Below are 17029 nucleotides of genomic sequence, written 5' to 3'. Positions count from 1 at the left end.
GACAATTCTAACGGAGATCTTGGGTACTGTTTTATATAGTGTTAAAATAATAAAAGAGTGATGTTTTTGATTCTGTTAATTTTATCATAATGACAAGTACCTTTAGCTGGTGGAACCGCTGGTTTTTTAGGCTCCGCAACTGGTATTTTCTCATCTGGGATTTTCTTGGGCACTTCTGGCACTTTAAAATTAATAATCATGTTAATACCAAGAATTTGAAGAATTTAAATAGCATTGAAGTGGAAAAAGAAAACAAACAAAAGGATTACAAGGTAACATCAATTAAACATCATACCCTTTACTAAATAGGCTTTTTGCTCTCAATATTGATCAAGAGTCATTTGAGAAGAATAAAGAGGCTGCTCCAAAAAATTAAATACAAAAATCACAGTTTCTAAGATAGAAAGGTGGGGAAATAGTATCAAAAGGTTTTATCATTGAAGGTAAGAAAGATTATTTCCATGGGTTTATTAATGACAAGTACCTTTAGCTGGTGGTACTTCTGGCTTTTTAGGTACAGCAACTTTGATCTTCTCTTCTACAACTACTTGCTTGGGTGCTTCAGGCACTTTAAGGAAAGAGATTATTTTTGGTTATTATATGACATTTTTATTCACTTACAGTCCTTTCATGGCCCTGTAAATTCTGAGGAAACACCTCAGAGTCTTTTGGAGTTTCTTCTTCTACATTACATTATTTTTTCCATTTTATTAAACAATGTCCCAAATCTCCATCTGACTAAGGCTACCATTGTGCGTTCTGTATTCCTTGTCACATTCCCCTATGCCTGATGGCTTCTTGGTATAAATTTTTCATCTATGCATGGAGGGTTTCTCCTGTTTTAGACACCTGTATCACTTATTCTATACTGTGAAATTCTTAACCTCTCTTCTGGGGTTAATTTTTCACTGTCAGCTGGGAGTATTTCAGATCACAGAAGCCCTGATTTCTCTTTAGGATTTCTGCTGTAGTTCTCAAGTATCAGTCTTATCTCTGCCCAGCCACATCAGTATTTCTAGTAGACTGATTACAGCAATGATTCAAGACGAATTTTCAAAATGGTAGCATATATGGAACTGTAAGCACAGATAATAAAAGTAACAGGACAACACCAACATACATTCAAAAAAATAATCAATCAAGGCAGAGTTTTTTTCTCTTCCAAATTTTAGTTATCTTTTGTGCAACATACCTTTGACTGGTGGTGGTTCTGGTTTTTTAGGCACAGCAATGGGCACTTCCTCTTCTGGGGTTTTCTTGGGCACCTCTGGCACTTTAAAGAAAACAGCATTCATTTTTATTATATTTAAAGCACTCAAAAATATGTAAATTATTAAGAAGAAAGAGTCTCACAAGAAGCATAAAAGAAAGAAACATAAGGTCAGATATAAAGAGATACATCATGCAAAAAATATTGTATACTATTACATACTACTAGGATTTTTTGTAAATGGGAAATGAAGGTTAATTCTTTCTTCTACTGTAAAACTTACTGACCAAGAGAAAGAGAAATCTCCTCAGAGAGTCACAATTATTGACATATAAGCTTTAGGTGGTGTTACTTTTAGCTTTTTAGGCACAGCAGCATTTACTTTCTCTCCTGAGACAGATTTCTTAGGTACCTTGGACACTTTAAAGATATTAGTCTGCTACTAAGAATTGTGAAAATAAAACATGCAATACAGAGAAATATGACAAAACAAGTAGATGTATAAGGATACCATGAAAACAGCTACAAGTTTAAAAAAAGTCTCTGTGGTTCTATCCCTCTGGCAAAGTTTGAAGCAACTTTGCTGGAGATCTTTTGTCATACAGTGGTGTCATGCCACACAAACTGCTAGTTCAGACAGACTTCTAAAACGTCTGAATGAAATGTCACAGCTGCTTTCTGTGCCTTATGCTATGTCCATTCAAAATTAATTGACCCCATAGTTTAACACGAGCAATGTGAAAGAGGAAGTACATATATACTTCTTGCTTGAGTATTGATAGAATTTCTGAGGCTGTTTACAGCACCTATAAACTCCTATGAAGTGAAAATGTTTTTTCTGTAAATCTCACTGTATGTTGACTCAGCTAGCATTGTCCTTATTTTTAGTCCCTTTGACTAGTTTCTGTGACAATTCTGCCATCATAATGGATTGCTCTTGGGCAGAAGAATAAGAGAAACTCAACTAATTTTTAATGATTTGACAACAACAAAATAAGGGATGGAAGAAAGCTGAACAAAAAGGAGAAGGAAAGGATAGGTTGACCTATATCTTTTGCAGGTGGAGCTTCTGGCTTTTTAGACAGAGGGACAGGTTTCTCTTCAGGAATACTTTTCTTGGGCAAATCAGGCACTTGAAAGTTATTTACTGATTTTAATTTTAATTTTTTGACTTAAAGACAAGTTGAGAAACAGGAAAAGGGACATATACAACATAAATACCACAAATCTGACACAAGTGGACTATGAACAATTAAATCAGAAATGATGTAAGAAACAGAAAAAGATGTTATCAGCAAAGACCTCAGTTCCATTAGGCTATCAAAGTACCTTTAGATGGTGGAGATTCTGGTCTTTTAGGCAAAGGAGTAGGTTCTGGTTTTTTAGTCACAGCAATAGGCACTTTTTCTTCTAGTACAGATTTCTTAATGACTGTGGACACTTTAAAGATATTAGTTCATTATAAGACTTTATACAGAACAGAAATAAAATTCATAAAATATCCAAAGTTTGTAATGTAAGTAAGGTACTAAAAGAATGAACACAAATATTAATTACATTGAACAAGAACTAAGCCACCAACATGAATAATTTAATTTTCCTGGAGTTCATGACTTTGCAAATTGCAGGAAGAGATGATGAAGATATATACCTCTAGGTGCTAGAGCCTCCTCTTTTCTACGAACAGTAGAAATTTCTTCTTCTATGTGCATCTCCTCATAAACTTCATGTACTTGAAAGATATTAGTTTAAATACTTAAATTAACTTAGAATATCTTCAGAAAAAAAGACATTGTTAAAGAACAAATGCAACTACATATGCAAGTTCATCTTAAGACAGATGCTCTATTTTATACCTATCCTCAAAATTAGGATTCTTTCCAATGAGGGAAGAAAAGAGTCTCATATTCTACCCTGATCTGACCTCTGCAGCTTGCCAGAAGAAAGATGTGTGGTATGTCCTAAAATGAGGTACTTCCTTGAGTACAAAGAGATAGGCCCTGTCTATCTAAGCTGTCACTTTTTCTGTTCCTGCACCAGTCCCCACCCACACCCAGACTGATCTCAAGTTGGAGTCCCTCACAATTTCTTTTGCACATAAAGCTAATTTTCCCCTTAGGAACAAATATAGGTGATACATTTTAAATTTTTTTAAAAAATCAGTTTTATACTGTTGCAGCTAACCAAAGCTGCTAACTAAACTCTAGTTTATGGTAGACACGATGCTTTCAAAATAATTAAAGATTTATATATGAAAACATATTTTTTTATCCTTCAAATCCTAATTAAAATTTTTTGTACCTTTAAGGTGTGAAGCTGCTTCTTTAGGTAGAGCAGGAGGTATTTTTTCTTTGTGGACAGCTTTCTTTGGTACTTCAGGAACTTAAAAATATTGGTTTATTTTAGACATTTGCACTAGGAAATAAGTAGTACAACTTTGTAAAACAGTAACAAATGCCACCAGAACAATATGAAAATACATGGTATTAACCTGTGAATACACCTCACCAACTTTCTAGAGTTCACTTTTTTTTTTTAACTCCTAGTGCTTACAGGTCTGAATTTGTCTTCTCTGAAAAGATAGTAGTTAGGGTTTTTTTTCTTATCAAACAGTATCTAGCAATTTTGGCAATTTAAAAGGTTTTATTTTTTTTGAAATTTCAAAATTACCTATTTTGCAAGGCAAAACTCCAGTGCAATTAACTAAATACTGTTTTAAACATCTATAGAGTTGTTCAGCACTGAAATAACGTAGAGAAAATGCTCTTTGAATTTGTTTTCCTGAATGATGAATTATTCTTAGTTGTTAATTAGTTTAACATATGAAGAAAGATGTTGAAGTATTTTTTGAATTCTTTGTAAATGGTCACAAAATGTTTGCATTTTTAATCTCTGATCTCCCTGTATGTATGCTGTCTTTCTAAGATAAAAACAAACAAACAGACAAAATTTACAACAAGAGATCAAATGGAAGAAAACTGTACATAGCACCTGGTCATACTGTTCAAGAAAAGCAAGCATGTTGTTTTTTTTCACTTGGTACCTCACTTTTGAAAGAGGCTAGAAGAAAATTCATTTGGAGGTCATGTACCTTTAGCTGGAGGAGCTTCTTCTGTAGGTACAACAGCAGGTATTTTCTTCCGTGGGACAGTTTTCTTTGTCACTGCAGGTACTTCAAAGATACCACATTTTTTAAAGAACATTATACAAAATGTAAGTAACATAGAAGCAATGACAGACATATAGCATCTAAGGAAACATTAGAATAAACACATTAAATAACAGATTAGCACATAGATGGAATGATGAAGATTAATAACTAATTTGTAGAGAATGTGTTACTTTATAGATTGCTTGCAAAGTTGGTTGTACCTTTAGATGGTGGAGCTTCCGGTTCACTAGGAATAACAATAGGGACTTTTTCTTCTATTGGAACTTCTCTGTGAACTTCAGGCTCTTTAAAGATATTATTTTACATACTTTAATATTATTTACAAGACAAGATTAGAAAGACAACTTACAATACAAAAATGCAGACATGTAAATTGACAAAGAGCTGTTTGAACATAAATTATTTAGGTATCTCATTTCAGCCTGATCATTTACCTACTTTTGCTAGAAGTGACCACTCCCAATTACTAAAATACAAGTTTGCTGAAATATTTAGTTTTATTTTCTAGTTACTTAGGTCTGTGTATTAGATAGAAATTGTAACTGAATTTCACCTGTCCTCATTTGGTGTTCACTATCTCTACCCCGGCTCAAAAAATACTTGTTACTCAGTATGGCTCTTAAACCAGTGTCTACTTAAGATCATTTATTTGGTCCAATGTGGCTATAGTGCTTTCCTGGATCAGAAACTTAGTTTCTCTCTTATTTATGTTTCTCTGATTATTAGAGGGAGAAAACAATATCCTAAAAATGCTAAACTATAACTAATGTTGGGGGTAGAGAGAGTCTCAAAGACGTGGATGGAAGTTACTTTTAAATAATTAAAAATATGAATTCAAAATGTCTCACATTTTACAGAACAATCTACCGCATGAATGGATATATTCTCTGCAATTTACTGCTTGGTAGATGTGTCATTGATGTACCTTCATACAAAGGAGGCTCCTCTTCTCTAGGAGTAATGGTGGGTACTCTCTCTTCAAGGACAGCTTTCTTGTGAAACTCAGGAACTTCAAAGATATTAGCTTTCTTTTAGTAACCTCAAAATAATTTCCAGCTTTTGCAGTACCAAACAGAAATAAACCCAGAAAACTAAGTTCTTTTGAGGTCCCAAATACTGTGCCTTTTCAAGAATGAAATACTATACAGTTCTAGAATTGTCTTGCTAGAACAATTATTTATGTGAATAAATTTATATTTGCTGCTGTCAAAAAGCATAAAACATTTGCTTTTCTCACTGCATTGTGATGTGTTTCCTCCTGATATAAAGAACAGCTTTAATGGTTTTAACTTACTAGCTCTTGCCCTATTACTTCACCACCAATATCATGACGGATGTATTGGCTTCAAAACTCCAGTTTAAACTAAGTTCACAGCTATATTACAAATATAAAAGCTATAAAGTTTTATGTAATGGTAGTGTAAGCGGTGACACCTCCTCAGCATGTTTTCACTCATAAATCAATGTATTTAATATTTAGCACATGTATAGCACATATCTGAAATGTCTGCCTCAGTTGTCCATCTATCACTGAGAGCTGAATCCGCTTAGAGCACTTAGAGACTGGATACTCTTGCCATGGTGTAAAGAACATAAAGATCATTTTAGAAGATATTAGTGGGGAAAAAACCTACCAATATTTCCTTTCCACAGAACCTCATTTCAAAGGTTCCTTTACCTTTTATTGACGGAACTTCTATTTCAGGTGTGTGTGTAGGCTTCTTTTCTTCAGGGACAGTTCTTTCAAGAACAGCTGGCCCTTTAAGATACAATCTACTTTTAGGGCTTTCAAAGTTATTTGGAAGAAGTTAGAAAGAGAAATAGCAAATCTAACAAGGAAGATTCATGAAACAACAAAGGATTAAATGCTTCCTGAAAGAACAACTGTGTTAGTTTTGAAGATTACACAGAAGAATAACATATTTAAAATATATTCTTGAAAGATAGCCATACATTGGGTTGGTGGAATCTCCTTCCTTTTCAGAAGAAATAAAAATATTATGCCTTTCTGAACTACTTTCATGTGTAGTTTAATGACAGAACACACATTTTTTTAAAGCAACTATCACATATTTTCGACAAATGACTTGAAACCAACAGGCAAATACAGACTCAATCACAAACAGTTGAAAAAAAACCCTGTGAGGACTTTAAACATATGCACATCTTTCTCAACAAATAATAAAGGCAAAAGACTGAAATCAGAGCTCACGATTAATGAAGACAATGCAGAAGTAGTATACCTTTAGCTGGTGGAGTCACTTTCTTTTCAGGAACAGCACGTAGTTGTTCTTTTGGAACAGGTTTCTTCAGCACTGGTGGCACTTCAAAGACATTAGTGTTTTTTTAAGAACTTTTGCAGTACGAATATTATGTAAGAATAGAAGTTAAACAAAAAGCAAACAATACAAAGAGTTGGAAAATTTAGCAAAATAGAAAATACGGTGTCCTCAATTGCTATTAAGTGGCAACCTTACAAGCCACTCATCCAGACTGTTTTGCTTGGGTTCACATAGCTAGAGACTTCACTGAAAGAAAAACACTGCTCACATGAATTTTTGACTAGGATAAGCCTTATCAATTTGGTTTCATGAACTATGAGCTCTAATTAATGCTAGCTGGGAATATGGTACGGTTTCAATTTCCTATCAACTCCAAGTCTTTATGCAAAAAAACCCCAAAACCCTTTCCCACTGATTTCATTCTGATAATTCATATGAGAAACAACTATTTTCACAATAACTAACAATTATCGTGGTGTTATCATATTATATAATTTTTGTTAACTATTTTATTAGCACAAAATGGAATTTCTGGCAAACTAAGTGCTCTAAACAGAAAGTTACAGAGCTCCAAACTTGCACAGATATTCGATTAGCATCCACTGACAATTGCTATTCATGATACTTCTCTTTTGTACAGCCTGATACAGAGAACACTCATCAGGACTGTATGCACTCCAGCAAATTGTGAGGTTGAAGCAGGTCATAGTGTTTTAGGATTCTGTAGGGAACTAGTGTTTCACTGATAGGGTGCTATAGCTCAACAGACTTTTATTCATTTATTCATCTGCTTATTTTCAATAATTAGCTATAAAATGTCACTTATATTGTGACAGCAAAATTTAAATCTTGAAGGTCCTACCTGCACTTTCTTTGTTCTCAGAAAGTAATTTGTACCAGTTTTGATTTGTTAAAGAAATATTATTTTGTTCGTAACTTAATTCCTGTCTTTGAAAAGAAAGTTAAAGGTCTAGCAGTCAAATAGGAATAGGTAAATTACTGGATATGGGGATTCAGAGACTCAAGCAGAATGCTGTGTTTTTAAATTTATCTAATAGTTGATGTACCTTTAGCTGGTGGAGCTTCTTTTTTAGGAACAGGAACAGGTACTTTTTCTTCTAGCAGAGGTCTTTTAGGCACCTCAGGCACTTTAAAAAATATTTAATTATGGGGTTTTAGTTATTTATGAGGAATTACAACAGATACAAACACAGAAAGCAGTGCAATCACTCCTTTATACAGGAACCATCTCATCATTTATGCAGAGGCAAGTTGAACAGCTACGTAATAGTTCTTGAGCAACAAAAGCTAAGGAATACATAAGCATACATCTTTCTGGTATATTTTAGACATGCTTTCTCTTTGGCATGAGGGATCCTATGATCATAACTTTAAATGACGGGAAGGAAGGCCCTACGTGAATTTAAACATCTCTGTAACTTACAGGAGCTAAACTGGGCAAAAGAAACAAATGTTAACATATAAAAATATCTAGCTCAGGCTGAAGCTGAACTGTATCAGAAAATTATCATTTACTTTGTTTGTGTCATATCTACACTAGCTCACTCTTGGGCTGTCAGATGGGGAATCCTTCCATTCCACTCTTAAGGGAAGTATTCCTCAGGAAGGAGGAGGAGAGAAACAATCTTTGAATGAATTTATCGTTACCAGCAACAGACATACATAGGACTACAAATGGGGAAAAATATGAATAAACACCCAAAGCAGGCCAAAAGGCCTAAGCAGTAGCTGAGAATTCAAGAAACTATAAGAATAAAGAAATAATGAATTGATGTACCTATAGCTGGTTGGATTTCGTACGCCTCCTCATATACCTCCTCATATTTCTCATAGATCTCTTCCTTCTCCTTAAATGCATACTTTTCGTAGACATCTTCTTTCTCCTCAGCCTCCTCTTCATATTCCTGTTCCTGAATCTCCTTGTATCTCTCAGGTTCTTCAGGTTCCTCATATGCCTCAATTTCTTCAGTTTCCTGAACCTCCTCAAACTCTTCAAAACCTTCATATGTCTCATACTTCTCATACTCTTCATATGTATACTCATGCTTCTCCACCACAGGAGCAGGAACAGGGACTTTTTCTTTCTGGACAGGTTTCTTGGATACTTTGGGCATTTTGGAAACAGTATTATTGTTACTACCTTACAATATTTTATTTTTTTTTTTACATTTAGTCAAGACTATCCATATAGAACAGAAAATGTACATGATAGCCACAAGATTCTTACATTAAAATATAAGAACATTCTTCTCAAACAGTATATATACTATAAAAGATTTTAAGAATGAGGAGGAAAAACAAATCTTTGGGAGGAATAAGAAGAAATATATCTGTACCTTTAGTCAGTGTTGGTTCTTTGGGTTTGGGAACAACAGCTGGCACTTTCTCTTCTGCCACAGCTCTTTTAGGCACCTCAGGGACTTTAAAAATATGGATTTCTTTTAGAATTTTTTTTTTTAAAAAACAACACCTTAAAGCAGTGTAAGTGAAAAAGCACAAGAAACAGAGCTTTATGTTTCTACAATGTAAACACTGCTAATGAAGAGTTTGAACATAAATTTAAGCAGGATTCTCATACAACAAAGACAAAAGCAGAAGAAAGTCAAGAGTATTTTTCGCATACATATTAATTATATTCAGGAGTACATATACCTTTTGCAGCTGGAACCTCCACTTTTTCAGGGGGTGCAACAAGGACTTTCTTTTCAGGAACAACCTTCTCAGGCACCTTGGGTACTTTAAAGATAGGACCTAACTTCAGTGGGTTTTTTGCACAATTTTTAAATAGACACAGAGCCCAAAGCTTACAAACAGCAGAACAGAAAATCACAAACAAACAAATAGCATGGGGACAAATATAGTACAAGACAGACATAATAAAATGTCCCTTGCTAAACTCAACTTGAATGAAGAATGTTATCTATTAATGAAAACAGCATTTAGAAACTGCAATACCTTTGGCTGGTGGAGGTGGCACCTTTTTAGGAACAGGTTCTTTCACTTCAGGAACACGTTTCTTAGGCATCTCAGGCACTTTAAAGACATTATTTTATTTTAAGAATGTCACCCACCAGTAGTGTGAGAAAGACAACAGACAACATATACAAACAGACTTAATGAAATTAGAACTGATCTGCAGAACGTATTTTAAATGTTTTAAAGATGAAACAGAAATAAAAACAAAAGACACTTTATATCCACAGGCAGACTTCTTGAACAAGTCAAATCACTTCAGAGCTTATATTTCGCTATGAATTTGACAGGAACCATGAGACATCAATACAGAAAGACAGCAGGGACACAAAACTAACATAAATAACAAACAAAATAAAATAGAGACACTGAATAACAGCACATTTTCCTAGGTGTTAATTTATGTACCTTTTGCTGGAGGAAGCTTCAGTTTCTCAGGTGCGGGTACAGATATTTTTTCTTTTGAGACAGGTTTCTTAGGAATCTCTGGCTCTTTAAAGATATTATTTTGCAAACATATTTTAAACTTACTTTCAGAGCATTAAAAGCATGAAAAAACATGAAACAAGATCACAAGCTCCCCAGAAAGATCATTAAGATTTACATACAACTTAGAACAAGAAATGAAGATTAATTTTAATGAAGCCAAAAGATCTCATGGGTAACTTGCAAGAAAAGATCATGTACCTTTTGCTGGTATGATTTCCTCGGAAATAGTTTCCTCTTCTTCTTCCTCAGGAACAAAAATGGGAACCTTTTCTTCAGGCATAACTCTCTTTGCCACCTCAGGCACTTTAAAGATATTATTTTAAGAACTTTACTTTCACAACTTCACAAAGAAAAATCCATAACATGAAACACAAGGACACCAACTCTAAAGTAACAACAGTAACAAAAATAAGAGAAACTGCCTTATTTTTCACTCCCTGAAAACAGCAAAGTGCAATTATGTTATAAGGATTATATAAGAATTAACTCTTTTGCCTATTTTAATTATACAGTGTCATTGCCAACAGAAAATATTAGCAAGATATGCTACAAAGACGAGGTTGTAGAAGATTATAAGCATCTATTTTTCTATATAAAAAACTTCCAGTGTCTTGCTTTTCAAATTTTTTTCTAAAAACCTGAGCTGCTGTGGTGGAATTTGCTTAGCACCAAACAGCAGCCTCTACAATATTCTGCCTTCACTTTGACTTTCATATTTAGAGTATATCTTCTGGTTATTTTTATGGTCATTTGTGCCTTGATTTTATTTTTATATAAGTTTAGCTAAAAGGCTTTTAGAGTTTTAGCATACTCTTGAGGTACTTGTCAGAATGATCTCCCTGAATAGGAGAATTTCTGGGTAAAGGCCCATAAAATATTCCACATATTTTGTTTAAACAAAATTTAAATTAATTTAAACATTAGTTCTGAATATTGTTACCACAATGAATTATTCAGTGGGCTGAAGGCAATAACAGAATGGACAATCAAGCCCTGCCTGAGACCTAGCACTGCTCACTACAGGGGAGCAGCAGGGTGCTAGAACCAAGGCTCTGATTTTACACAAGTATAAATTGATTTTTAAAATGAGCTTCCACTGCAGTAAGAAAATGCAAAGGAGAGGAATTATCTGCATACACCATGATGTGATATACCTTTGGCTGGTGGAATTTTCTTTACTTTAGGAACTGCAACAGGCACTTTGTCTTCTGGGACAGCTCTCTTGGGCACCTCTGGCACTTTAAAGATATTGTTTTAATAAGCATTTTTCAATTAATTTTAGAGCACCAAAGCTACTAAAATCACAGACAAAAGTCACAAAGACCAACAATAAGAAGAAAACTCCCCTCAGAAGGATAATTAAGGTTTACATCCAAATTAAAACAGTTAATAGAGATGAAGATCTTTTAATGAACTGAACAAAGGTCTGTGACAGTTTTCAAGAAGGAATGGTGTACCTTTTGCTGGTATCTCTGGAACAGCTTCCTCTTCCTCCTCTTCTTCTTTAGGAACAAACATAGGTATCTTTTCAGGGGGAGGTCTTGGAATTTCTGACACTTCAAAGACAGTATTTAATTGTAGAAAACTTAGACACAACATCAGAAACTGAGAGACAACTTACACAGAAGCTAAAGACTATGAATTAGCAAGTACATTTGTCACAAACTGCTACAATACATCAGTTAATGTCTAATACCAAACATACAGACACAATAACAAACATCATACACATGTTCATTTATAAGAAGAGATACCTTTGGCTGGTGGAGGTTCTGGCTTTTTATGTACAGGGACAGGTACTTTTTTTCCTGGAACTTTCTTGGGCACTTCAGGCACTTTAAAGATATTTTAAATTAATTTTCAATGTAACACAGAACATACTAAAGTGATAACTGTGTAATTAACATAACTATACAAATATGTTAAAATGTAATTGTGTATGAAAGATAACATTGATTTTATCCACAGATTTATGCACGATGTAAACTTACAAACATAGAGACTACAGCATTACAACTTCACATAGTAAGGCTAAGGGTGAAGTCTGGCTGTTTAGGTACATTGTCTTTTGAAGTATCTGTTCTTGGAACACCAAGTAGTTTAAATAATTTAGATACACAAGATCCAAAAGACAGAAAATACAGGACACAAACATAGAGAATAAATGTAGATTAAGCACAGCACCCATGACTAACAGAAACGTCCACAATACAGTGGCTATGATCAAACATAGGCCAGTGAGTGGTTCAAACACACCAGGACAAGGAATGGGATTGTTATTTGCATTCTTCTAAAGCTGAAGAAACAAAACTAGAATCACACTGTTGAACCAGAAACCAGTGTACCTTTGTCTGGTGGATGTTCTTCCACTTTTTTAGACACTGGGACAAGTACCTTCTCATCTGGCACAGGTTTCTTTGGTACTTCAGGCACTTTAAAAATATTGTTGTAGTTTAAGAATTTAATTTTTTAAGCATAAGCTAAACAACAACTATATGAATCAGTAAAGTGGAATGACAAAGAACTGTCAAGAATAGAAAACTCTCTTCACTCTACATTACATTAAAGATGACAGGTGAACAAAGACCAATTTTTAAAGTTTTTTTTTTAACATATTCAGTCAAGAGCTGATATACCTTTCACTGATGGAACTTCCCTCTTTTTTGGTACAGGAACAGGAACCTTTTCTTCTGGCATGGGTTTCCTCAGCACTTCTGGAACTTAGTAAGATATTATGGTAAATTGAGCTTGGCATAAGAATCTAAACCACTATGACATACAAGCCAGTGACACTAAACAATTAAACACAAACACAAAGAATCACAATTCTTAAGAGCAACAATCCTTTTACTATCCTAGTATTTAACACAAGTGGGAAGATAAATGAAGTCTAGGAGACCTTTCTGATCAAAAGTAATTACAAGTTCATATACCTTTAGCTGGGGGAGCTTCTTTCTTCATCACTTGAACTTTCTTTTCAGGTACAGGTTTCTTTGGCACCTCAGGCACTTAAAAAAAATATTATTTTGGTTAAAAAAGAATCCACAAGCTATCCAAAACAGAAAAGAAACAAAAAAGACAGCAGCACAAACATTTCATATGAAGAGCCCTCTCTAAAAAGAACAGAAAAAAGTAACGATCAAGTAAGGCATCTGTAAAGTACTGTGAATTACATACTCAAAGGGTGACTGCTAATACAAAGAGAGGATATATACCTTTTGCTGGAGGAGCTTCTTTTTTCTTCATAATAGGTACTTTTTCCTCTGGAACAGGCTTCTTAGGAACTTCAGGCACTTAAAAGATACCATTAATGTTTTAGCTATTTACTTCCAAAACAACAGGAACACAAAGTGCAAGCAAGTGTCACGAATATATACCCCAAACATAAAGCTGTGATTTAACATGGTTTGATTATTAAGACAAAATAAGACAAAATAAAATGGCAAACAGATATTAACTGCTATCGCGTCCATTCTCCTTGCTAAGCCATTAAGGCCATCAATAAAAATATTTTTAACTTCAAGAGCTTACTTGCTGGTCAAAGGATTGACTTAAGACAGAGTTTGGCTTCTTAGAACCAGCTGTTAAAGCAGATTCAGAAGTGTTATGGTGGGAAAACTTGCTAGAATACAATTTTATTTTTTCCTCCCATTTTTGATGTTTATTACAAATGTAATTACAAATTTATTACAAATGTAATAAACTACTATAGAATTGCTGTATTTGATATTTAGTGGTTTCACTACTTCTCCTTATTTTCCCCTAGAGCCATCATCCTAATGCCTCTCAGATATGTAATAGGTTGCATCTGTTCATGTTGAATAAGCCAATTTTGTATATGTATTGAATATATATTGCTAATTAGATTTTCTTTCTTAGAAATCTCCAAGTACTTTCTACATGTAAAAAGCAAACACATTAAGTGTATCAATTGATTTACTTCAAGCACAGAACTATGGACACATTATAAATGCCCAGCAGTTTATACCACAATTTGTTGGGTAACAGCAATGTTTATGAGTGATGTACTTTGATGAAAAAAAAAAACAAATCTTGACTGCTGAAATCGATTTTCCCTTTAACTGCAGTGAGGTAAAAGTTTCAACTAAAATGTATCTTGATGGTTTTTGTAGTCCAGAACCCAGAAATATCCATGCAAATTTTATGATGACAGCAGAGTAACCCCACTGGCTCTGAGCATACTGAAGAAAGTTTGGAGCACATATGACTTAAACTTAACTATTATGATAGAGTCAAAGGAAATTTTAGGTAACCCTAATCTTCCTGTTCAGGGTTAACCTGGTTCTTGCCGTGTACATATTGGCCTTTTCTCTACTAGAGAAAATATGTTAATCAATATGTCAAAATTCTAGTACAAGCAATGTTAAACATAGTTTTGGCATTTATTAATTAGGCAAAAAAAATTCTGAATTTCATTTTTGGGAAGAGACACTATGGAATGATTTGAAACAGGACTGGAAAATATACATTTTTACATACCATTAGATGATTATTTAATTTTGGAAAATTGGATATAGATAGTCTATATCTTTCTATTACAATGCAGAAAGGCTTTATTACCAAGATCTTGGCATGACCTTGTTGTCCTCTCTAAGTAGTGATCAGTATGTTCATCCTGTACTAACAATGTTGAAAATTTATACTAGTACCATAAAAATTTTTCCTAAGGAAAACACCTAAGTATTTTAAAATGGCAATTTAATAGAACTTTTACATCTTTGCTTTCCATGAAAATCTATTATTCCCTTCCAGAAATAAACAAAAAATATAGGGTTATAAAGACTTCTGAGAGAAAGTCAATGCAACTTGTGTTCTTAATTCACTTATTTTCAAGTACACTACCTATTTTCTAGATAAAGTTTTTTTCTGTGATTGCAGAATTCTCATAAACATTTCTAAGTATTTTAATCACAGTCTGATAGCATAATTGAACCCCAGACAAGGATAAAATAAAGCTCAATCAAATTTTCTTAGTGGGTTATACAGACTTCATATGAAAGATGAAAGAACATGTATGGTATAGAACACTGAAATTCATAGAGGTGTCCTGGTTTAGGCTGGGATAGAATTAATTTCCTTCTCAGTAGCTGTTGCAATGCTGTGTTTTGGATTTGTTGTGAGAACAGTGTTGATAACAGATATTTTGAGTTGTTGCTAGGTAATATTTGTACCATGTCAAGGACTTTTCAGTTTCTCAGGCCCTGCCAGCAAGAAGGCTAGAAAAGCACAAGAAATTGGGAGGGGACACAGCCAGGACAGCTGGCCAGAACTAGACAAAAGGATATTCCATACCACAGAATGTAACGCTCAGTATTTAAACAGGGTGGAATTGGCTGGGGCCTGCCAATCGCTGCTCAGGGACTGGCTGGGCATTGGTCATTGGGTAGCGGGCAATTATATTGCATCACTTGCTTTCTTTTCTCCCTTCCCTTTGGATCTTTTTCCTCTCTCCTTCTCTCTCCTTTTCATTATAATTGTTGTTGTAGTAGTAATAATAACAACAATGTTACTGTTGTTGTTATTATTACTGTTGTTTTTGTTTTATTTTATTTCAATTATTAAATTGTTCTTGTTTCAACCCTTGAGTTTTACATTCCTTCCCAATTCTCCTCCCCATCCCTTTTCGGGTTTGTGGAGTGAGAGAGCAGCTGCATGGTACTTAGCTACTGGCTGGGGTTAAACCATGACAAGAGGTAGTAGAAGAGTAAGACATACAGCCATCAGACATTTTCTACACCATATACTAATCATTAAACATGTTGAAAAAAGGCACACTGTAAAGCACACTGAAACATACTAAACCAAAATTTTGGTATATTACCAGAATGAAAAGATACTACTTTTTCTCACACAAAAGTATACCTCTAACTGGTGGGGGAGCCTCCTCTTCATACTGGGGAACTTCTGACTCTTCCTCCTCATATTCAGGAGCTTCCTCTTCGTAATAAGCCGCTTCTTCTTTGTAATGTGTGACTTCTTCCTCTTCATATTGAGGAACTTCTTCATACTGAGGAACTTCTTCCTCATAGTGACTAACTTCTTCATAATGGTGGACTTCCTCCTTGTAATGGATTACTTCCTTCTCATATCTGGTGGCTTCTTCCTCTTTGTATTTTGGAATCTCTTCTACTTCTTCTTCTTCATACTGAGGGACTTCAACAAACACTTTCTCTTTTCGGACAACTGTCTTCCGTACTTCAGGCACTTAAAAAGATACCAATTAAAAGAATCTTAAATTTTAGCACATAGATCTTAATAATAATAAGGATCACAAGGCATTGTCAAATAAGAATTAAACCAAAGGAAGAACATTCCATAGAAAACAAGTCACTATTCACTGCACATGGAACATACAAGACACAAAAAACATTTATATCATACTTCAGTACTCTATCCAGTATACCTTTGGCTGGTGGTCTTGCCATTTTTTTAGGAGGATAAATTGGCACTCTTTCTTCAATGATAGCCCTCTCTGGTACATCAGGCACTAATAAGATATAGTACATTTACATTTAAGAATTTTTAAAAGTGTTGTTTAAAAGCAAAACTATTCTTGGCAAGAAACACAAAAAGATATCTTACAAATATATGGCTAATACATAAAAGACAAGTGTGTTTATTGACACTGGATGTGTAATTATGGAAGCCATTAGGGTGGCTTTCAATTAAGTAACAACACACATTTCAAGATCCCAATATTAGCATCTGATATGATTCCTGCTTCATCTACTGATGCCAGCAGTGAAGTTAAGCTTGCTAATGGGCAGAACTCAAAATCCAAATTCTTCTTGTTTCAAAATCATGAAATCCCACTGTCATCTGTGGCAGCCCCTCTCCACAACAGTGACACTTTGCCCCAGT

The 17029-nt window shown here is 34.3% G+C and overlaps 1 protein-coding gene across 1 annotated transcript in view; it reads right to left on the bottom strand.

The window, feature by feature from the left end:
- Positions 1-17029, bottom strand: part of TTN (titin) — a 238651-nt gene that overhangs the window by 119723 nt on the left and 101899 nt on the right. The window contains exons 110-111 of the mRNA XM_056349795.1: positions 1193-1273; positions 485-568 (exon numbers count right to left, since the gene is read on the bottom strand). Of these exons, the coding sequence (XP_056205770.1) occupies positions 485-568; positions 1193-1273 (165 nt within the window). The remainder of the gene's footprint in view (positions 1-484; positions 569-1192; positions 1274-17029) is intronic.

This window comes from Falco biarmicus, chromosome 8, assembly GCF_023638135.1.
Source record: "Falco biarmicus isolate bFalBia1 chromosome 8, bFalBia1.pri, whole genome shotgun sequence".
Taxonomy (NCBI): Eukaryota; Metazoa; Chordata; class Aves; order Falconiformes; family Falconidae; genus Falco; species Falco biarmicus.
The sequence above is the reverse complement of the archived record's forward strand: the minus strand, read 5'-3'. Positions and strand labels throughout refer to the sequence as shown.